General features: G+C 49.7%; 1 protein-coding gene across 1 annotated transcript; it reads left to right on the top strand.

Moving 5' to 3' along the window:
• The first annotated feature begins 18,586 nt into the window (after positions 1 to 18,586).
• Positions 18,587 to 21,476, top strand: LOC132571688 (zinc finger protein 180-like). The gene is made up of 2 exons (XM_060238481.1): positions 18,587 to 19,352; positions 20,944 to 21,476. Exons 1-2 carry the CDS (start codon positions 18,587 to 18,589, stop codon positions 21,474 to 21,476), a joined length of 1,299 nt encoding a protein of 432 aa, XP_060094464.1.
• Positions 21,477 to 22,340: the final 864 nt, after the last annotated feature.

The raw sequence follows: 22,340 nt of genomic DNA, 5'->3' as shown, positions 1-22,340 counted from the left end.
AACATATGGAGCAGAGGTCCATCAGTGGCAAGTAGCCACTATGTATTGGTGGAACTCTCTGTCTGGGGCAGGTGATGCTCTGTATTCTTGGTGCTTGGGGGGGGAGTGGGAGGGCTTATAGTGTCTTGACCACACTAATGGATTTCCTGATGGCACCTGGTTTCTTTGGCCACTGTGTGTCACAGAGTGTTGGACTGGATGGGCCACTGGCCTGATCCAACATGGCTTCTCTTATGTTCTTATGACATGTCTTTCCTAGTTGTAGTTCACCTAGTTGGGGCTTGCATTGGGGCATCGCTGGGATTGCGCTCCTGGCAGGGCCTCAGCTGGAGACCCAGTGAGGGAGAGGGGCTGGAAAGGGAAAAGGGTGGGGGAGGGGAAGGAATTGGGGGCGTCTATGTGACTTATGCTGCGATCAGGTCGGATTGCCAACCGCCAGGGAGGCTAATAGCCACTGATGGACCTCTGCTCCATATTTTTATCCAAACCCCTCTTAAAGTTGGCTATGCTTGTAGCTGTCACCACCTCCTATGGCAGTGAATTCCACGTTTTAATCACCCTTTGGGTGAAAAAGGACTTCCTTTTATCCATTCTAACCCGACTGCTCAGCAATTTCATTGAATGCCCATGAGTTCTTGTATTATGAGAAAAGGAGAAAAGTTCTTCTCTCTCTACCCTCTCCATCCCACGCATAATCTTGTAAACCTCGTTCATGTCATCCCGCAGTTGACATTTCTCCAAGCTAAAGCAGTTTCCTCATCACAATAGATCAGGGGTAGCCAAGCTTGCTTCATGTAAGAGCCGCATAGAATAAATGTCAGATGTTTGAGAGCCACAAGAAGGAAGGAAGGCAAGGAGGCAAGTAGATGGGGGGAGGGGGGTTGGGATGGAGAGGTGGAAAGAAAGAAAGTTTAAATGTATTATCCAAGCTGCCGGCTGGCTTGGCTTAAAGAGACAAATGCCTTTTCCAAGCTAGACAGTGCGGGCTTTGAGAGCCACACAATATGTCTGAAGCCACTCCTAAGCCACAGTTTGGCCAACCCTGCAATAGATACTCAGAAGGTCCTAGCGATTCTCTTCAAGATAGTGACACGCGTCCTAGGTAATGTTGGCGTGTTTCTGTAACATCCTTCATCTGACCCAATAACTTGATTATTATCTGGAACTAAATATAACAATACATAAAATGCAGTATAAGCACCAAAGCTTTTACTGTCAACAAAACAAGGTTGCGATGCAACTTACCCAGTGCTCAATGCAATGCAAACGCAATAGTCAGTATTTAGTCAGTTCCTTACATGGCACAGTGGTTCTCCTGTATTGAGCACTGGGTGAGTTGCGTTGCAATCTTGCTGTAGACAGATTGAGAGATTTTTTTTGCTCTCTTGAAGTATAACATCCACTGAGATACAAAAGAAGAAGAAGACGACTGCAGATTTATACCCCGTCCTTCTCTCTGAATCAGAGACTCAGAGCGGCTTACAATCTCCTCTATCTTCTCCCCCCACAACAGACACCCTGTGAGGTGGGTGGGGCTGAGAGAGCTCTCACAGCAGCTGCCCTTTCAAGGACAATTCCTGCGAGAGCTATGGCTAACCCAAGGCCATTCCAGCAGCTGTAAGTAGAGGAGTGAGGAATCAAACCCAGTTCTCCCAGATAAGAGTCTACACACTTAACCGCTACACCAAACAAGAAGTTACTGGAAGAAGTGCCCAGTTACCCACCAGCACTGTAGCGGGGTCCATTTGTGTGGGCCCCTGAGCTTGCAACATGTCAAAACTACACAGCTTTGGAAATAGGGTTGCCAAGTCCGACTCCGAAAATATCAGGGGACTTTGGGGGTGGAGCCAGGAGCAAGGGTATGACAACCACGATCGAACTCTGAAGGGAGTTCTGGCCATCGCACTGAAAGGGATCACACTCCTTTTAAATGCCTTCCCTCCATTTGGAATAATGAAGGATCAGCTTCTTCTGGGGCTCATGGAATTGGAACCCCTGGTTTTGAAGAGAGGCCACAAATGCTATGCTGAAAATCTGGTGCCTCCATCTCAAAAAACGGTACCCCCAGATACCCATGGATCGATTTTCCATTATACCCGATGGGAATCGCTCTCCATAGAGAATAATGGAGTGCCCAGCAGATATTTCCCTACCTCCCCTTGCGTTCTGATGACCCTGAAGCGGGGGGGGGGGCTCCAAACTGGGAGATCCCTGCCCCGACCTGGGGATTACGCTGCAACATGGGAGAATCACATGAAAGGTGGGAAGCAAGGAAGAACCGCGATGTAAATAACGAAAAGATATGTAAAATAATAATACCAATTTTATCACAAAATCTTCAAAGACAACGATCACCACCGCTACTAAATATAACACAAAAGGGTGTGACAGTTCAAACATTCGCAAAGTACACGCATCCAAGCACCAGTTAATAGTTTTTTCACAGGAAATGAATCCAACATTAAAGTGCTTCGTGGAAGGAAATGCTTGCAGAACAAAGTGCCAGTGCGGTATGACTGCAAAGTAAGTCTCTTTCTTGAAGGCTCCTCGGTGTCCCTCTGTTTCCGATCTCTTCATCAAAGAGAGCTATCCGAAGTTCTTATTACGTGACGGCACTAAGAAAGAACACTGAGACATAGACAAGCACACAGAAACCTTCCAGTGGCATATCACCTTTTGCGTTATGGTGGTTCTCACCGTCTTTGAAGATTTTGTGATAAAACCGGTGCTGGTTATTACCTTTAAAGCCCTCTATGGCCGAGGACCTGCCTACCTAAAGGACCGCCTCTCCCCATATGTGCCCCAGAGAGCACTGAGGTCTAGTTCTCAGAACTTACTAACAATCCCTGGGCCAAGAGAAGTTAGGTTGAGGGCTACTAGGGAGCAGGCCTTCTCGGTGATAGCCCCTCGTTGGTGGAACGACCTTCCAGAGATGGTGCGAGCCCTGCGGGACCTGAACCAATTCCGCAGGGCTTGCAAAACATTTCTTTTCCAGCTGGCTTTCGAGATAGAACCTGATTAACTTAACGAGCGGACATCTAGCCATCTTGTGTACATTACGACTACAGCATTTTAGCACCTATTTTATATGTTTTATTTTATATGTTTTACTTATTTTAAATAACTTATTGGTAATTGATATTTAAATTGTTAAGTTGTTTTATGTGAATCATGGGACTCCCATGTTTGTTAGCCGCCCTGAGCCCGCCTGGCGGGGAGGGCGGGATATAAAAATAAAATATTATTATTATTATTATTATTAGTATTAGTATTAGTATTAGTATTTTGGTACCTTTTTGTTATTTACATCACGGTTTTTCCTGATGGATTGGCAACCCTGTTTGGTAAGGAAGTCCACGTATATCTGTGTAGGCTGCATTGAGTTACTTGATACAATGACCCAGGATTTTGCCATCCAAATACCAATTAGGGCCAACCCTACTTAACTTCCAACATTCCAGGCGACATAGGGATAAACCCACGGGCTTCAGGTGGGAATAACGTTGCACAGAGATGAGGGGAAATCACGGCTGTGGGGGGCGTTGCTCATGATGTCCTAATCTCGTTCCAGGATAGAATATCCGAGTGCTGGACTACGAGGAGGATCGTTTGCAGAAGAGTGCTGAGCATGTGTGCTAGAAGGATCTGAAGGGGTTTATTTTTGGGGGGCTCTGAGATTCAGCTGGGAATAGAAAATCCCTGGAATGTGTTTATGGATAACCCCTCCCCCCACAAACTAGGCTCAGTTGGGATGCAAATGCTGGTTGTCTAGAGTTGGCTGAGAGATTCTCGGGACATAGAAGAACACAGAGGGGCCAAGACTGTGAAAACAGCTTCCGCCAGACCGTTGATTTACGACCAGATGAAAACAGCTTCCGTCAGACCATTGACCACAAATGGCAGGAAAAACATATAGCTGTTCTTATTGCGGGCAAACTTTCCGAGAGACTTCGGCCTTGTTGGCGCATGAGAGGACTCACATAGGAGAGCAAATATATAAGTGCTCGCAATGCGGGAGAAGGTATCCTTGTTGTTCTGACTTCTTCAGACACCAGAAGATCCATGCGAGAGAGAAGCCTTATCGATGTGCTTCAGAGGGTGGCAAGTGCGCCAGTCAGCATACCCCCCTGCCACCATGCCAAGGAGCCCGTCTGGAAGACAAGGTAAGCAATTGCCTTAAGTATGGGGAAACCTTCAACAGCATATCAGCGCAAGAAAACACGCGTGTTGGAGGATCAGAACAAAATGTGGCAGAAACGGTACTCATTAAAATCCATGCTGAGGTGAAGCCTATGTGAGCTGACCTCTGAACTTGGGCCCCACATTGGTATGGATTCTTTGGTTACACAGATAAGAACATGAGAAGCCATGTTGGATCAGGCCAATGACCCATCCAGTCCAACACTCTGTGTCACACAGTGGCCAATATACGTGTGTGTGTATACACACACACACACACACACATATATACACACACACAGACACTGTGGCTAATAGCCACTGATGGACCTTTGCTCCATATTTTTATCCAATCCCCTCTTAAAGCTGGCTATGCTTGTAGCCGCCACCTCTTATGGCAGTGAATGAGGGTTATTTTTAGCCACATTCCCTGAGAGGAGCTTCAGCCAAAGATCCCATTATGTTCCTCTTCCAGAGGGGGGTGGTTACCCCAGCCAAATCCAAAAGGAGACTTGTGGCACCTTCAAGACTGTGACAGATTTATTGTAGCACTAGGAGTAGGGCCTGTTGTGAAGAAAAATACAGTGGGTTCTAGAAGGAGGCTCTGGGCAAGCGCTCGCTACCCTTGCTGTCTTCCCTCCCATCCAAGTGAAGACATTGACTCCCCCCCACACACACACACCTCAGGGGAGCTGATCTCTGCCATCTAGAGAGCAGTTGTACAGTTGTGTGATTTTCAGTGGTCCCCAAGAGGAAATGGTATTGTAACTGTCTGAGGTCCCACCCCTCCTCAAACCCTATCCTCTCCAGACCCAACTCCTGAAATCTCCCTATCTCCTAACCTGGAGTTGGCAACCCTATCTTCTTCCCTTTATTTTCCCCTTTGACTTCAAGGAAGGGAAAGGTCGCTCTGAGCCTCTGTCCTTGAAAGGGCAGCTGCTGTGAGAGCCCCCTCAGCCCCACCCACCACACAGGGTGTCTGTTGTAGGGGAGGAAGGGAAAGGAGATTGTAGGCCACTCTGAGCCTCTGTCCTTGAAAGGGCAGCTGCTGTGAGAGCCCTCTCAGCCTCACCCACCTCACAGGGTGTCTGTTGTAGGGGAGGAAGGGAAAGGAGATTGTAGGCCACTCTGAGCCTCTGTCCTTGAAAGGGCACCTGCTGTGAGAGCCCCCTGTTGTGGGGAAGGAAGGGAAAGGAGATTGTAGGCCGCTCTGAGCCTCTGTCCTTGAAAGGGCAGTTGCTATGAGAGCCCCCTCAGCCCCACCCACCTCACAGGGTGTCTGTTGTGGGGGAGGAAGGGAAAGGAGATGGTAGGCCACTCTGAGCCTCTGTCCTTGAAAGGGCAGCTACTGTGAGAGCCCTCTCAGCCCCACCCACCTCACAGGGTGTCTGTTGTGGGGGAGGAAGGGAATGGAGATTGTGATCCGCTCTGAGACTTTTCGGAGTGGATGGTGGGATATAAATCCAATATCATCTTCTTTAAAAATGTGACTTTCTGTATCTCTCCTTCCCCCCCAGAGAGAAGCCTCTCTTCATAACCAAGTGACTAAAGGCAAATCTACCCAGTCAGAGGTGACCCAAGAGAACGGAAAAAAGATGGAAGAGCAGAACCCAAAAGGACACGGAGCTGGCAAGACCGCAAGAAACAGCCCCCATCCCTTCCAAGCTGGGAATGGTGTTGAATTCTGGGGACAAGCTGTGCCAGAGATCCTGCCTAAAGACAGCATAACCTCAGATGAACATTGTCAACCCTTCTGGCTGTTCTGCTATCACAAAACTGATGGACCCCGAGAGGTTTGTAGCCAGCTCCACGGACTTTGCAACCAGTGGCTGGAGCCGGAGAGGCACACCAAGAAGCAGATCCTGGACCTGGTGATCCTGGAGCAGTTCCTGACTCTCCTGCCCCAGGAAATGCAGGGCTGGGTCAGAAGATGTGGGCCGGAGACCAGTTCCCAGGCGGTGGCCCTGGCCGAAGGTTTCCTCCTGAGCCAGGCAGAGGAGAAGAGGCAGGCAGAACAGGTGAGGGGATTCCCTCCAGATGGGTCCAATTCAAGCAACGATATCTGGGCTTATTCCAAATGTTCCCTGCCAGACATCTATCCAAGCGTTGATCATCCAAATGGGAGATTTAATGGCCTCCTTCAGCAGCTTCTTCTAGTAGAGAATTCTCTATCCCTGCAGCTCTGCTGATGGGAGGGTGCAGAGTCTGGGAGTGGGGCAGGATCCATTCCTGGGTTTGCCTTCCATGCCATCTCTGACCCCTCTCCCTGGCTAAATGAAACTGAGCACGCACGCACATGTAAAACAAAGACAGCAGCGCGGTTCCCTAGCATACAGTCTTCATTTCCCCGTACTCCCCAAAATGGCAGCACTTCCACTAAATGAAACTGAGCACGCACACACATGTACATACATACACATTCAGAAAGCAGCCAAAGAAACACAGCGCGCACACGTTTTTGTGATCTCTCTGGGGCAGTTGATTCACTGGAGCTGATCAATGTAACACCATCTGCTTTATTCCAACCAGCTTCTTCAGACTAACAGGAAAACAGAAGTGGAGCAGCCTAAGGGGTAGAGTTTTCCTCCAAGCAAACAGAAGGACTCTGCCGCTTTCCTTCCTTTTACACGCTCCCCAGAAAGACCCAGGGGGCTCTGCTTACTCGCCCCACCCATTCAGCTTTCTTCTTGGTCTCCCATCCAAGTTGGCCGTACTTCCACTAAATTAAACTGATTGCACACGTGCACACCCATACACATGAAACAGCCAAACTGAACACAGTTAGCGTGCGCACTCTAGTAATCTCACTGGCTAATTCGAGTTGCTAAATGTAACCATCTGCTGTATTTCAGTCAGCTTCTTCAGACTAACAGGAAAACAGAAGCGGAGCAGCCTAACGAGTGGAGCTTTCCTCCAAACAGGCAGAGGGATTCTGCTGCTTCTCTTCCTTTTACACGCTCACCAGGAAGACCTAGGAGCCCTCAGCCAATTGAGAGATGGCTTTCTGTGGCAGAGACGAGCCCTGTGGCGCAGAGTGTTAAAGTTGCAGTACTGCCGTCCTAAACTCTGCTCATGACCTGAGTTCGATCCCCGGCGGACACTGGGTTTTCAGGTAGCCGGCTCGAGGTTGACTCAACCTTCCATCCTTCCTAGGTCGGTCAAACGAGTACCCAGCTAGCTGGAGGGAAAGTGAAGATGACTGGGGAAGGCAATGACAAACCACCCCGTCAAAAGTCTGCTGTGAGAAATAACACAATTTGAACTATCTGAAACTTTATTTTTTTTCTGATTAAACAATTTTATTAGTAACATATGGTAGCAAATCTATATCAATATCTTACAACTTAAAAAGAAAAATTTATCTACCCCATATCTTACTTTTCTCCCCCCCCTCCCCCCCGTTATTTGACCCCCGCCAATATTTGATCCCAATAGAAGAAGAAGAAGATATTGGATTTATATCCCGCCCTCCACTCCGAAGAGTCTCAGAGCGGCTCACAATATCCTTTACCTTCCTCCCCCACAACAGACACCCTGTGAGGTGGGTGGGGCTGGAGAGGGCTCTCACAGCAGCTGCCCTTTCAAGGACAACCTCTGCCAGAGCTATGGCTGACCCAAGGCCATGCTAGCAGGTGCAAGTGGAGGAGTGGGAATCAAACCCAGTTCTCCCAGATAAGAGTCCACACACTTAACCACTACACCAAATTGGCTCTCCGGAATATAACATAACTATTCCGTGGTTTCAATACCAACAACTTCATTATGTCCTACATAATCCTAGAATTATAGACATAGTAGATAGGCCATTAACATCTTATGAAAATCTATTTTAAAAAGTCCACAACAAGCTAGGACTTTAACTTCGGTTATTTACAACATTCTTAATTTTAAAAGTTGGTCTGAAATTACGAGCCAACAAAAAGCATGGGAAAAGAATTGTGGTATAGCATTTACTCCAGAAGAATGGCAGGCTATATGGAAATCCCCTCTGTACAATACCTACTCCCTAAAATTAAAACTTCAAACTTATAAACTCTTCTCACGATGGTACCTAATGCCTAAAAACAACAATGGATGTCTAAGGTGTGGGGAATAGTGGCATTAGATAAACTAGCTATACAGATAAGAGTAAATGATTTACCGCAGAAAGACAATAATTTTATTGAGAAATGGCTCCCTTTTTTTAATTATATTAATTCAGAAGCAGAATTTGAAAGATGTATACCAAAATACTTTTCGTATTATTGAGGCTTTTTAAATTTAAAAATATAAGATGGAACAGTAAAACACAACATATTTGCAATATAAATGATAAATGCATAACTATGAATTAGTGGAAGACTGTAAGAGTGCTCTAATTAATATTAATATTGTTTTGTATATACTATTTGTATTTATTTGTTTTTGTGTTTATGGCGTTTAATGTTTGTAAAAAATTTCAGTATCAAAAAAAAGTCTGCCGTGAAAACTTCGTGAAAGCAACGTCACCCCAGATTCGTAAACAACTGGTGCTTGCACGGGGGACCTTTCCTTTCCTTTTTCCTTCTGTGGCAGTTTCCCTCCTCCTCCTGTCTGCCAATCAAGGGAAGACTTTCTTTCTCTCCTCTGGGACGCAGTGCCTCATCCTCAGCCAGTGGAGCACGACAGGGCTTCTTTTTTCTTGGTGCAGGGCTTCTTTTTTGTAGCAGGAACATCTTTGCATATTAGGCCACACAGCTCCAGGGACAGCGCATGGGAGTAAGCCAAGTAGGCGGCCGCCTGGGGTGTCACTTGGTCTAGGGGCGCCATGAGGCTCCCCCTCTCCCCGAGCCCACCGCCGTCCGCCCGTCGCCTCCCTGCACCCGCCCCTGCCTCCCGGACCACGCCCAAAGACGCTCCTCGCCAGCAGCTCTGCCTTCCCCTGATTCAAAGGGAGCCGGATCAGCTTCGCTCTCGGGCTTTCTCCCCTGCAGGAAAGACAGCCCGCTGTCCCCTCCCTGCCCCCCCGCCATCCCCTCCCCACCACCGTCCTCTGCCTGCTGCCGGCGCCGCTGTCCCTTCCCCGCCCCCCCTATACTGGCTGCCGGCTCGGCTTGGCAGTCGGGGTGGGGGGCGAAGAAGACTCTACCGGGGGAGCAGGTAAGCCATCAGCCCTGGGCCTGCATGGCTCTGAGTTAGCCAGTCCTTCAAGAGCTTACAGGGTTCTTCTTACAGGGCCCACTGTAAGCTTCAGAAGGATTGGCTCCATCAGAAGGGTGTGGCCTAATATGCAAATAAGCTCCTGCTACAAAAGAAGCCCTGGTTTGATGGGACGAAGGTTAATGCAGACCCAACAAATCAGGGTTCTCCATTTTGCCACCAGGAAAGGGCTTGCATTATATAAATCGGGTGGCCAATGGTAGCTCTCCAGATGTTTTTTGCCTACAACTCTCATCAGCTCCAGCCAGCATGGCTGATGGCTGGGGCTGATGGGAGTTGTAGGCAAAAAACATCTGGAGAGCTACCATTGACCATCCCTGATATAAAGGATAAGAGAAAGTAGGATTAACCTCAGGAAAACAATAAATCTGCTAGGATTGTTTACACGTGCTGGAGAACCTCCCTTGCTAATTACTCCCCTGTGCAAGCACCAGTCGTTTCCAACTCTGGAGTGATGTTGCTTTCACAACGTTTTCATGGCAGACTTTTTACAGGGTGGTTTGCCATTGCCTTCCCCAGTCCTCTATGCTTTCCCCGCAGCAAGCTGGGGACTCATTTGACAGACCTCGGAAGGATGGAAGGCTGCGTCAACCTGGAGTCGGCTACCAGCTTCAGCTGGGATCGAACTCAAGCTGTGAGCAGAGCTTAGGACTGCAGTACTGCAGCTTTAACACTCTGCGCCACGGGGCTCTCTTAAAGAGCCAGACAGAGATACTTAACTTTCTCAAAGAGCCATGGAGGCATAATCTAAAATAGTGTGGTTTCTCATATAGAAAAATTATATTCAAGCAACAGCAGCAGGTCTACAAACCACGAGAAGGACTTATGTTCTGGTCCACTAGTGCAATTCCCTTGTGTCTCCTGAACACACCTAGGCATGTGATGTTCAGTGATGCATCTGTCAGAACTTGGATGAACTTCAGAAGAGTCCAATACTTGTTGCAAGTTAGGAATCTTTATTGGAAGAACTACAGTACTATAGTAACGAAATAACAGTAATGGCGATTCTGGGCAGTTGGTTACATTTTATGCCCACAGCAAAGCATAATAAAACAATAATTCACAAGGTCCCAAGCGGTTGTCTCTCCTTCCCAGCCTTCGTTATCAGCAAAGGAGGATGCCCCCCTATTGCGAAGGCCAAACGGCCCGGCTTCAAAGGGCACCTGTGGATGTTAAGCAGAGACTCTCTGCCGCCTGTCTTACTGCCCTAAATATTTGGCATAGCAGAGAGGCCCGGGTCAATGACCGCTGTCAGCTTTCTAAGTTACAACATGGAGGCGGTTTGGCTAAGCAAAGAAATCACAGTTACAAGTTCTGACATACTGCCCCCCCTAAGCTCTTCGGCTTGGGCTTGTGTGGGTACAGTAGGTGAAACTTTTTTAGCAATTGCGGTGCAGATACATCAGTAGCTTTTACCCATTCATCACAGCTAGGGGGAAAGTACTTCCATCTAATGAGATAGTACAACACCCCCCTCCGGACCTTAGAGTCTAGAATATCTAACACCTCATGGTGACTCTGGCCCTTCACTAATGTCGGAGGCGGTTCCGGGGGGCGGGGATGGAATGGCGTAGCTCCAGGATCCTTGCGAAGAAGGCTGCAATGAAAAACAGGGTGGATCTTACTAAGGGATTTGGGTAACTCCAGTTCGACAGTCACTTTATTGATAACCTTCTTTATTTTGAATGGTCCCAGATATTTGAGGGCGAGTTTGCGGCACCCTTGCGGAAGGGGCAAGTTTTTTGTAGATAAGAACACTGTGTCCCCCTCCTTCATGTCCCACTGCGGGGCATGCTTCTTGTCAAAGTATCGTTTGTACTCCTTTTTTGCCTCTTCCAGGTTTTCTTGAATCACCTTCCACCCTCCCCTTATTCCCTCCCACCATTGGAGGCAAGAAGTGGGTTCTTTTGGTCCTGCCGGAAGGGGGAGGTTTGGGAAAGGTTTCCCTTCATAGCCGTTGACTATTTGGAAAGGGGAGGTTTTGGTGGAACTATGGAGGCTGTTATTGTATCCATATTCTGCGAATGGTAGCAGCTCCACCCAGTTTGTTTGTTGGTAGTTAATGTAACACCTTAGGTATTGTTCGAGAAGCCCATTTACTCTCTCCGTCTGTCCGTCCGTTTGCGGGTGGTAGGCTGAGCTAAGTCCTTGTTCGATGCCAGCTAGCTTGCAAAACTCCCGCCAGAAGTTGGCAACGAACTGTGGCCCGCGGTCGCTAATGACCTTCTCAGGGAATGAGTGTAGGCGGACCACGTGATTAAAGAAAAGTTGGGCCAATTTCTTAGCGGTGGGTAATTTCTTGCAAGGGATGAAGTGGGCTTGCTTTGAAAAAGTGTCAACCACCACCAATATCACCGTTTTCCCCTGGGATGGGGGCAGCTCCACTATAAAATCCATCGACACCACAGCCCAGGGTCGGCTAGCCGTGGGGAGAGGGACAAGGTGGCCGGGGGGTTTCCCTCCTCTGCGTTTGGACATAATACATGTAGGGCATGCTAACACGAATTCAGAAACGTCTCTTTTTAGTTTTGGCCACCAAAATTGTCGGGTGATGAGGTGGAGCGTTTTCACATACCCAAAGTGACCGGCCAGGCGGTTGGAGTGGCTCTGTTCTAGGACTTCTTTCCTCATAGACTTAGGTACGTAGATTTTCCCTTTGTGGAGCCAAAGCCCACCCTCCCCTTGCTCTAGCCCGTCGGGGCGCTCTGCTCCTTCTAAGTCCGCTTCTGACGCAAAGCGTTCCTTTTGTGGCAATTCCGGGGCTCCGGTCGTTTTCCCTGAACGGGTGGTAACCCCTCCCGCGACTGCTGATGGGGGGATGAGAGAGTCGATCACTTCCTCTCTCTGGCTTTCGTGCTGGGGCATGCGCGATAGCGCATCGGCCAAAAAGTTTTTAGTGCCTGGGATGTGTTTCAGCACGAAATCAAATTTTGCAAAGAATCCCGCCCACCGAATTTGTTTGGCTGTCAGTTTGCGGCGGCCCGTGAGAGCCTCCAAGTTTTTGTGATCGGTCCAGATTTCAAAGGGGACTCGGGCTCCCTCTAACCAGGATCTCCAAGTTTTCAAGGCAAACATTACAGCAAAAGCCTCTTTGTCCCACACCGACCAGTTTCTTTGCTCGTTTGAAAATTTGTGTGAAATGTAGGCGCAGGGACGAAGTTCCCCCTCTTCGTTCCTCTGCATCAATATGGCTCCTACGGCGACGTCGGAGGCGTCGCATTGCACCACAAAGGGTTTTAATTCATTGGGGTGAGCCAGTATCGGTTCAGAGGTGAAGAGTTGCTTAAGTTCTCGGAACGCACGGTGGCATTCTGGCGTCCAGGCTAGGCGCGCCCCGGGTTTTTTCGCCGCTTCCCCTTTCCCCTTCGTTTTTAGGAGCTCCGTGAGGGGGAGCATCACCCGGGCGAACCCCTTAATGAATCCGCGGTAGAAATTTGCGAACCCGATGAAAGATTGTAACTGCCGTCGGGTTCGGGGCGGCTCCCAATCTAGAACAGCTTGGATCTTTGCGGGGTCCATTGCTAGTCCCTCCCCCGACACTCGGAACCCCAGGTAGTCTAGTTCCGTCTTGTGGAACTCACATTTAGACAGTTTAGCATACAGCTTGTTCTTACAGAGGGTAGCCAGTACTTTTCGCACAAGGGGCACATGAGATTCAAGATCTTTCGAATAGATAATGATGTCATCAAGGTACACCACCACCCCCTTAAACAGAAATTCTCTCAACACTTCATTTATAAAGTTCATAAAAACCCCTGGTGCCCCCTGAAGCCCGAATGGCATCACTAGATACTCAAACTGTCCCATAGGCGTGTTGAACGCAGTCTTCCACTCGTCTCCTTCCTTAATCCGCACGCGAAAGTACGCGTCTCTGAGATCGAACTTAGTGAAGATCTTGCCCTCGGCCACTGTGTTCAAAAGGTCTCTTATCAACGGGATCGGGTAAGCATTGGACATAGAAATCCCGTTTATCCCGCGAAAATCTGTGCAAAGTCTAAGCCCCCCATCCTTTTTCTTGCGGAATAGTACGGGGGCTGCATGGGGGGCTGTAGCTGGTCGAATGAAGCCCCGTTTCAAATTTTTATCAATGAATTTTCTCAGCTCCTCTTTCTCTGCCCAGCCCATAGAGTACAGTTTTGCCTTTGGTAGCGTTTGCTCGGGAATGAGTTCGATGGCACAGTCTGTGGGGCGGTGAGGGGGGAGTTCGTCCACCTCCCTCTCGCTAAAGGCTTTCCTCAAGTCCCTGTACTCTTTGGGGATCGATCCTATCTCCTCGAGGGTGAGGCAGAGTCTTTCATTCTGCGGGGGTGCTTTCGGGCCCCACTCGGGTCTCCAGTGGTGGTGCTCGCACCGCCAGTCCGGGAACTGCACTATTTGCTCTGCCCATCGAATGTCCGGTTGGTGTCTTGCTAGCCATCCTGATCCCACCACCACATCGAAGGAGCAGGAAGGGGCTATGACAAAAGCTTCTACCCCCCAGTGTTCTTCAGTTCCCACGGGGATGGCCTGGGTCTCTAGGGTGCACGGTTCCCCCCTCATTGGTGTCCCGTCCATTTGCTCGAATTGGATGGGGTGCGGAAGGGGAGACGTGGCTAACCCCAGCGCTTCCACTAAGCGGGGGGTGATGATGTCCCGCGTGCACCCAGAGTCAATTAGGGCCCGGGCGTGCATAAATCTTTTCAAGTTGGGGTTCAAAAGGGTGACTGCCATGAACAATAACCCCCCGGTAACTCTCACCGTCAGTAGTGCCGGCGTTTTGTCGACCTGCCTCGCGGCACTGGTTAAAGCAGGTCGCTGTCGTTTCCCGCCGACTCCTGATCCCAGGACTCCTCGCTGGATTCTTCTATGGTGGTAATATCCTCGTCAATCGCCAAGGAAGTGGCGACGGTGCCCCGACTGGGCTCCTTCGCTCGTCCGCCTTTCTTCTTCGGCGCGGTGGGCGTCGGTTTGGGTTGCGTCGGAGTTGGGGTTGGTTCCCCTGGGCAGTTTGCGGCCAGGTGATTCGGGTCCCCGCACCTGAAGCACTTCCGCGCCGTTGTCGAGGGGGTTGAGGTTGCGGGGCCCCGCTTCCCTTCCGTCTTGCTCGGCGAGGGGCTCAGTCTCCCTCCTTTCTTGCTCTGTTGCTGGCGTCGCATCCCGACGTGCTGGAGGTCGGTCTCTACCTCCCCGGCCAGTTGGATCCATCCTACCAGGGTACCTGGCCTTCCCTGGTGGTAGCACCGGTCTAGAATGTTCGCGTTCAGGCCGTTCTTGAACGCGGTGTATTTCATAACTTCATTCCACCCCCTGGCTGCCGCGCAGTAGCCCATGAACTCGGTGGCGTACTCTCGGGTGGTGCGGTTGCCTTGCTCGATCCTTTGTAGGGCCGCGACGGCTTTCTCCTCTCGCAGGGGGTCTCCGTATTGACGGAGCATCGCCTGTAGAAAATCGGCCACGGTGGCTAGCTCGGGTTTCCGCCCCGTGTAGAGCCCCACGTACCATTTCTGGGCCGGTCCTCTCAGTCTGGAGGCGATGTGGGCTACGCGGCTGGCTTCCATGGGGTACCCCGCTCCCCAGTGCGTGAAAAAAGTGTTGCACTGGATCGTGAAGTATTCCACCGCTTCCCCATCTCCGTCGAAGGTAATTTTCAGTTCCCGGTGTCCTCCCCCGTCTCCTCCGGCCGGGGCGACGGGAGCGGGAGCCACCGGTCCACCGGGTGGCGGGGCCGGCGGTCCCACCGGAGGGCCTGCTGGCGGTCCTGCGGGTGGCCCAGCCGGGGGACCTGCTGGAGGACCGGCCGGGGGCCCGACCGGGGGTCCTGCTGGGGGCCCAGCTGGCGGCCCCGCGGGGGGTCCTGCTGGGGGGCCGGCCAGCGGTCCCGCTGGAGGGCCAGCCGGCGGCCCCGCGTGGGCCCCTGCCGGGGGTCCAGCCGGCGCGCCTGCCGGCGGACCTACTGGTCCTCCCCCCGGGGTTTGTCCTGCTGCCATGACCCCTTGGAGCGTGCGGATTTGGTCGCGGACCGCTCCCAGGTTCTGTTGCATCTCCTCTGCCATCAGGGTCCTGGAGGCATGAACCTCGTCGTGGATCTCTCTCACCCAATCGAACAGCTCGTTGCGCAGCGTTCGGATCGGGTCCCCTCCACCATAAGTCCCGAGCCCTTCGTCTCTGGGCTCATCCTCGTCCCCTTCTCCCCCGCCCGTGGCGATGAGTCGGTAGTGTTGCTCCGCGGCCTCCATAGCGGCCGTAGATTTCCTCGGGCTCCAGATTCGTGAGGGGAAGGCGTCGACGGAGAATGGCGCGGGGACTTTAATCTTCCTCCTCGCGCCGGTTACCTTCGGGTCGAGGGGTTCCTCGTCTGGTGGGATATTGGGCTCTCCGTTGTCTGGTGCCAGTGCCGCCATGGGGCCAGGTTGCCAGTTCCGATAAGCCCAAACAAAAAGATTACTGTTATAATGTCAGAACTTGGATGAACTTCAGAAGAGTCCAATACTTGTTGCAAGTTAGGAATCTTTATTGGAAGAACTACAGTACTATAGTAACGAAATAACAGTAATGGCGATTCTGGGCAGTTGGTTACATTTTATGCCCACAGCAAAGCATAATAAAACAATAATTCACACGGTCCCAAGCGGTTGTCTCTCCTTCCCAGCCTTCGTTATCAGCAAAGGAGGATGCCCCCCTATTGCGAAGGCCAAACGGCCCGGCTTCAAAGGGCACCTGTGGATGTCAAGCAGAGACTCTCTGCCGCTTGTCTTACTGCCCTAAATATTTGGCATAGCAGAGAGGCCCGGGTCAATGACCGCTGTCAGCTTTCTAAGTTACAACATGGAGGCGGTTTGGCTAAGCAAAGAAATCACAGTTACAAGTTCTGACAGCATCTCCATTCTCTTTGATTTTCCATGTGGCTCTCTGTGTCTTCCCTTTTCCCCAGAGGGAAACCTCTCTTCGTACCCCCGTGACTAAAGGCAAATCTGCACATTTAGAGGTGACCCAAAGGAAGGGGAAAGAGATGGCAGAGCAGAACTCAGAAGGACCTGGAACTGGCAAGACACCTGGGGAAGACCCCCATCCCACCAAAGCTGGGAATAGTGTAGAATTCTGGGAAAGCCCAGTGCCTGTTATCTGTTATAAGCTCACCACAATCTCAGATGTTCATTGCCGACGCTTCCAGCAATTCCACTATCATGAGGCTGAAGGGCCCCAACAGGTTTGCAGCCAGCTCCATGGGTTTTGCAGCCACTGGTTGAAGCCGGAGAGGCACACCAAGAAGCAGATCCTGGACCTGGTGATCCTGGAGCAGTTCCTGACTCTCCTGCTCCAGGAAATGCAGTGCTGGGTCAGAGGATGTGGGCCGGAGACCAGTTCCCAGGCGGTGGCCCTGGCCGAAGGTTTTCTCCTGACTCAGGCAGAGGAGAAGAGTCAGGCAGAACAGGTGAGGGGATTCCCTCCGATTGGGTCCAATTCTAGCCTTATCCTAAAGGTTCCCTGCCAGACATCTGTCCAATTGTTGATCATCCCAATGGGAGATTTCATGGCCTCCTTCAGCAGCTTCTTGTACTAGAGAACTTATTATCCCTCCAGCCCTGCTGCTGGGGTTGGGGCAGGATCCATTCCTGAGTCTCCCTTCCATTCCATCTCTTTCCACTCTCCCTTGCTGCTCTTTCAGATGTTGGGGTCATCCTTGAAGATGGTCCCTGAGGCAGGAGGAGCTCCTTCCAAGGAAGTCCAGAGAGCGCAGGCCATGGAGCGTGCCCAAGATTCCCTCTCCTGTGGTAAGGGCTCTTTATGCTTGGGTGGATTTGGGGCATTCTCTGATTTTGAGGGGTAGGGATTTCTGGGCAGGAAAGAACATTCAATACTTATTCACACAACACAGAGTTAATTTGCAGAACTCAGCCTCCACTAACTGTGATGCCTCTATGAGGAGAGTAGAGAAATCCACTGAGGTCAGTCCCTCCCATTATTTTAGATCAGGGGTGGCCGAACTGTGGCTGTTTCACACATACTGTGCAGCTCTCAAACTCCGCACCATTCCCATTGGCCGGCTTGGAGAAGGCATTTTTGTTTTTAAATCGCTTCTTCAAGCCAAGCCAGCCAGCGGCTTGGAGAACACATTTAAGGTTAAATTTGCTTTCTTCCCACCTCTCCCTCCTCCAATCTGTTTTCCTCCCCCCCTTTTTTGCAGCTCTCAGACATCTGACATTCATGTTTTGGGGCTCTCAGACATTGGACATTTATTCAGTGTGACTCTTCTATTAAGCAAGTTTGGCCATTCCTTGTTTAGATATTGCTATCTCACCTTGGCAGATGGCATCATTTCTAATTCCTGAGGCTCATAGGTACCTGGTGTTTCTCTTCTGCCTCTACGAGAATTTAGAAAAAAAGTGTGAAAAATTTTGTTGAGTGTACTTTGGACAGGCTTTCTCAGCACTGGGAAGGAGGTGTGTGAAGAAGGAAGCAAAGAAACAAACAGCCTTCTTTCCTCTCTTGATTCAGGAACTGCCAGTGAAGAGATGTTGCTGAGCTGTCATCCTTCCAGAGGTGTGGAAACGGCTGCAGTCCAGGTAGGAGAGATGAGCAGGAAACATCCTGGGTCCCTCCTCCTTTCTCAGGGGGGCTTATGCTCCTGCAATTTCTACAAGTTGTCCAGGCAAGAGATCCTCTGAACCCCAGTCCCTTTATCCGTCCCAAGCCTTAGATCCAGAACCTGCCCAGTGTGCAATTTCTGACTGACAAGAGAATCTGCTTTTTCTTTCAGGGTCCCTTTTCCTTTGAGGAGGTGTCCGTCTCTTTCACGGAGGCAGAGTGGGCCCTGCTGGATTCGGGACAAAGGGATCTCCACAGGGAAGTCATGATGGAGAACTATGAGAATGTGGCCTTTCTGGGTAACTTCAGAAAGAGATCACAGCATCTTGTGCATGAAAGAATACACCGAGGCGAAAAACCTTTTGAATGCTCAGAGCGCGAAAGGAGATTCAGTCGGAGTGACCATCTTCAGAAGCACCAAAGGAGCCACACAGGGGAGAGACCTTTTGAATGCTCAGTGTGTGGAAAGGGATTCAGTCAGAGTGGCAGTCTTCAACAACATCAAAGATCTCACACAGGGGAGAAGCCTTTTAAATGCTTAGTGTGCGGAAAGAGATTCAGTATCAGGAGGAGTCTTCAACTGCATCTAAGAACCCACACAGGGGAGAAACCTTTTGAATGCTCAGTGTGTGGAAAGAGATTCAGTCGGAAGAACTATCTTCAAATGCATCAAATAACTCACACAGGGGAGAAACCTTTTGAATGCTCAGTGTGTGGAAAGAGATTCAGTCGGAAGAACTATCTTCAATTGCATCAAATAACTCACACAGGGGAGAAACCTTTTGAATGCTCAGTGTGTGGAAAGAGATTCAGTCAGAGTGGCAATCTTCAGCTGCATCAAAGAACCCACACAAAGGAGAAACCTTTTGCATGCTCAGAGTGTGGAAAGAGATTCCGTCACAGTGGCAGTCTTCAGCTGCATCAAAGAATCCACACGGGAGAGAAACCTTTTGAATGCTCAGAGTGTGGAAAGAGATTCAGTCGGAGTGGCAGTCTTCAGCTGCATCAAAGAATGCACACGGGGGAGAAAACAGCATCTGAGAACCCATCAGGGGAGAAACCTTTTGAATGCTCAGTGTGTGGAAAGAGATTCAGTCAGAGTTGCCATCTTCAGGTGCACCAAAGAACCCACACAGGGGAGAGACCTTTTCAATGCTCAGTGTGTGGAAAGAGATTCAGTCAGAGTGGCTGTCTTCGACAGCATCAAATAACTCACACAGAGGAGAAGCCTTTTGAATGCTTAGTGTGTGGAAAGAGATTCAGTCAGAGTGGCTATCTTCGACAGCATCAAATAACTCACACAGGGGAGAAGCCTTTTGAATGCTTAGTGTGTGGAAAGAGATTCAGTCAGAGTGGCCATCTTCGACAGCATCAAATAACTCACACAGGGGAGAGGCCTTTTGAATGCTTAGTGTGTGGGAAGAGATTCCGTCAGAATGGCTATCTTCGACAGCATCAAATAACTCACACAGGGGAGAAGCCTTTTGAATGCTCAGTGTGTGGAAAGAGGTCGGAAGAACCATCTTCAATTGCATCAAAGATCTCACACACGGGAAAAACCTTTTGAATGCTCAGTGTGTGGAAAGAGATTCAGTCGGAGTGGCAATCTTCAGCTGCATCAAAGAACCCACACAAAGGAGAAACCTTTTGCATGCTCAGAGTGTGGAAAGAGATTCCGTCACAGTGGCAGTCTTCAGCTGCATCAAAGAATCCACACGGGAGAGAAACCTTTTGAATGCTCAGAGTGTGGAAAGGGATTCAGTCAGAGTGGCTATCTTCAGGTGCACCAAAGAACCCACACAGGGGAGAGACCTTTTCAATGCTCAGTGTGTGGAAAGGGATTCAGTCAGAGTGGCAGTCTTCAACAACATCAAAGATCTCACACAGGGGAGAAGCCTTTTAAATGCTTAGTGTGTGGAAAGAGATTCAGTATCAGGAGGACTCTGCAACTGCATCTAAGAACACACACAGGGAGAAACCTTTTGAATGCTCAGTGTGTGGAAAGAGATTCAGTCAGAAGAACCATCTTCAATTGCATCAAATAACTCACACAGGGAGAAACCTTTTGAATGCTCAGTGTGTGGAAAGAGATTCAGTCAGAGTGGCAATCTTCAGCTGCATCAAAGAACCCACACAAAGGAGAAACCTTTTGAATGCTCAGAGTGTGGAAAGAGATTCAGTCAGAGTGGCAGTCTTCAGCTGCATCAAAGAATCCACACGGGAGAGAAACCCTTTGAATGCTCAGAGTGTGGAAGGAGGTTCAGTCGGAGTGGCAATCTTCAACTGCACCAAAGGACCCACACAGGGGTGAAATCTTTTGAATGCTCAGAGTGTGGAAAGAGATTCAGTTGGCATGGTCATCTTCAACGACACCGAAGAACACACATGGGGTGAAACCCTGTAAATGTTTAGTGTGTGGAAAGAGATTCTGGTTCGGTGGCCATCTTCAGTATCATTAGAAAACCCACAAGGAGAGGGGCGGGGCATCTTGGTAGATGGCGGACGCCTGAAAGAGCTGCTCCTTCCACAATCCATATAAATCACCCCTCATCCGGTCCCTGGACCACTCGCCGCCACCAAGAGATGGTCAAACGAAACCTGGCTAAGTCCATTACGAAAAAGAATTCCCAGGACTTGGTCCAATATCTCAGATCAGGGGAAAAACGTCGTACCTCTCCCAGGGCCCAAGAAGCCTCAGAGAAAATGGCGGGTGAAAATCCCTCCCCGTGTGAGGAGAACGACGCTCTTTCCAGCAGAACCTTTCTTGAAACCATCTCTAAGCTTGAAAATACTCTTTTGGCCCGTATCACTCAAGCTACATCTCCTATTCAAGAGGAACTTAAAAAACTAAACGACACTATCTCTGAAGTGGCACAGACAGCGGACTTAGCTTACGAAATAGCCACTCATGCTCAAAACGACGTTAAGGCCTTATCTAGAGAAGAATCATGGGGCAAAGAAAAAATTAAGTCTCTGGAAACAAAGTGCGGGAACGCAACCTCAAATTTCGCGGAATTGCAGAAAAAGCTGAAGAAAACCAGGGTGCACGTACCTTCCTGATTAATTGGTTGGCTTCTACTCTCAACCTAGAAAATGGCGTCGCCCCAATCATTGAAACTGCGTTTCGCCTGGGGCCTCCTAAACAGCGCTCAACAGAATTCCCCCGAGACATCATTGCCACCTTCCCCGATGCCTGCACCAGGGAAAGCATTTTAGCCAAAGCCCGCTCTGAAAATGGACTGCTATTCAACAACAAGAGGATCCCTGTTCTTTTGGATCTGTCTCCAGAGACGCTACAACATCGCAAAGAACTGCGCCCGATCGTCTCCTGCCTGATAGAAAACAAAATCCGCTTCAGATGGTCTACTCCAGTCCAACTTCTCGTGGTGCCCCAGGGCCAGCGCCTGACTGCCTCCAATCCTGCTTCTGGGCGGGAGCTTCTTGCCTCTCTCCGCCTTGAACGGCCTGCCTCGTCTTCTTCCGAACGGACGGACTCCTCTGCCAGCCAGCTCGGGCTAGAACGATCGTCTTCAAGCCATCGAAGGAAGCGTTAAGCCCTTTGTTCTCTAATCTCTTTAGCTTCTAGTAGCGCTCCTTCATTCAATTGTGTAAACACGCTGGGCCGGAGTTAAGGGTTTTGGGGTTTTATTTGGCACATAGACTATTGCTGGGTTGGATTCTGAAGGAGTTGTTCTTCCCCCTACGTTAAGTTTATTTAGCTTTGTAGTTAGTATTAACTTTTTGCTATAGCAGAAAATGATGAAAAAATTAAGGTACTGGTTTTATATGTGGTGGGAGAGGGGGGGGGGGGGCGGGGGAGGGGAGGTTGTGGGGGGTGGGGGGGAGGGTTCTTGGGGTCTCTGTCTCTGTTCTTGTTTTATTTCTCGTTTCTCTTTTCATACTCTGCATACTCAGAGTCAAATGTGTTGGCATGTTTTATTCTCCCTTCCTTCCCTGTGCTTCCCTATCAGCTGTGAGTAGGTCTGTTCTTAAAAGGCACCACAATTTTGCTCTCGATTTGATAGGCTATCCGTCGCAGCTAATGGCGAACCACACAAAGAGCTCTTCACTGGGCTTCAGTGTTTTCTATCCTGAGCTATTCAAAAGAGGAACCCCTGTAATCAAATTACAGCGCAGTACTGCCACCTACAGGTCTCTTGAATGTAATGCATCTGACTTAGTCAACTTTTGGGGGGGGGTTTTTTGTCATAGATTCTTTTATTAGTTTTAAAAGAACAACAATATGTACCAGCCAACAAAGTAACAATATTAGAGACACCCAACACAACAAAACACTCATATAATTGGCATTTCATTTCATTCATCCTTAAGGAGGATTGTCTGTGGATTCTATCATACCCGTTAAAAAAAAAACAAGTATAGGCATTTAACAAAAAGGATTAGTCATTAGTCTAACG

This window comes from Heteronotia binoei, chromosome 5, assembly GCF_032191835.1.
Source record: "Heteronotia binoei isolate CCM8104 ecotype False Entrance Well chromosome 5, APGP_CSIRO_Hbin_v1, whole genome shotgun sequence".
NCBI classification, from domain to species: domain Eukaryota; kingdom Metazoa; phylum Chordata; class Lepidosauria; order Squamata; family Gekkonidae; genus Heteronotia; species Heteronotia binoei.
This window is presented reverse-complemented; position numbering and strand designations above follow the sequence as displayed.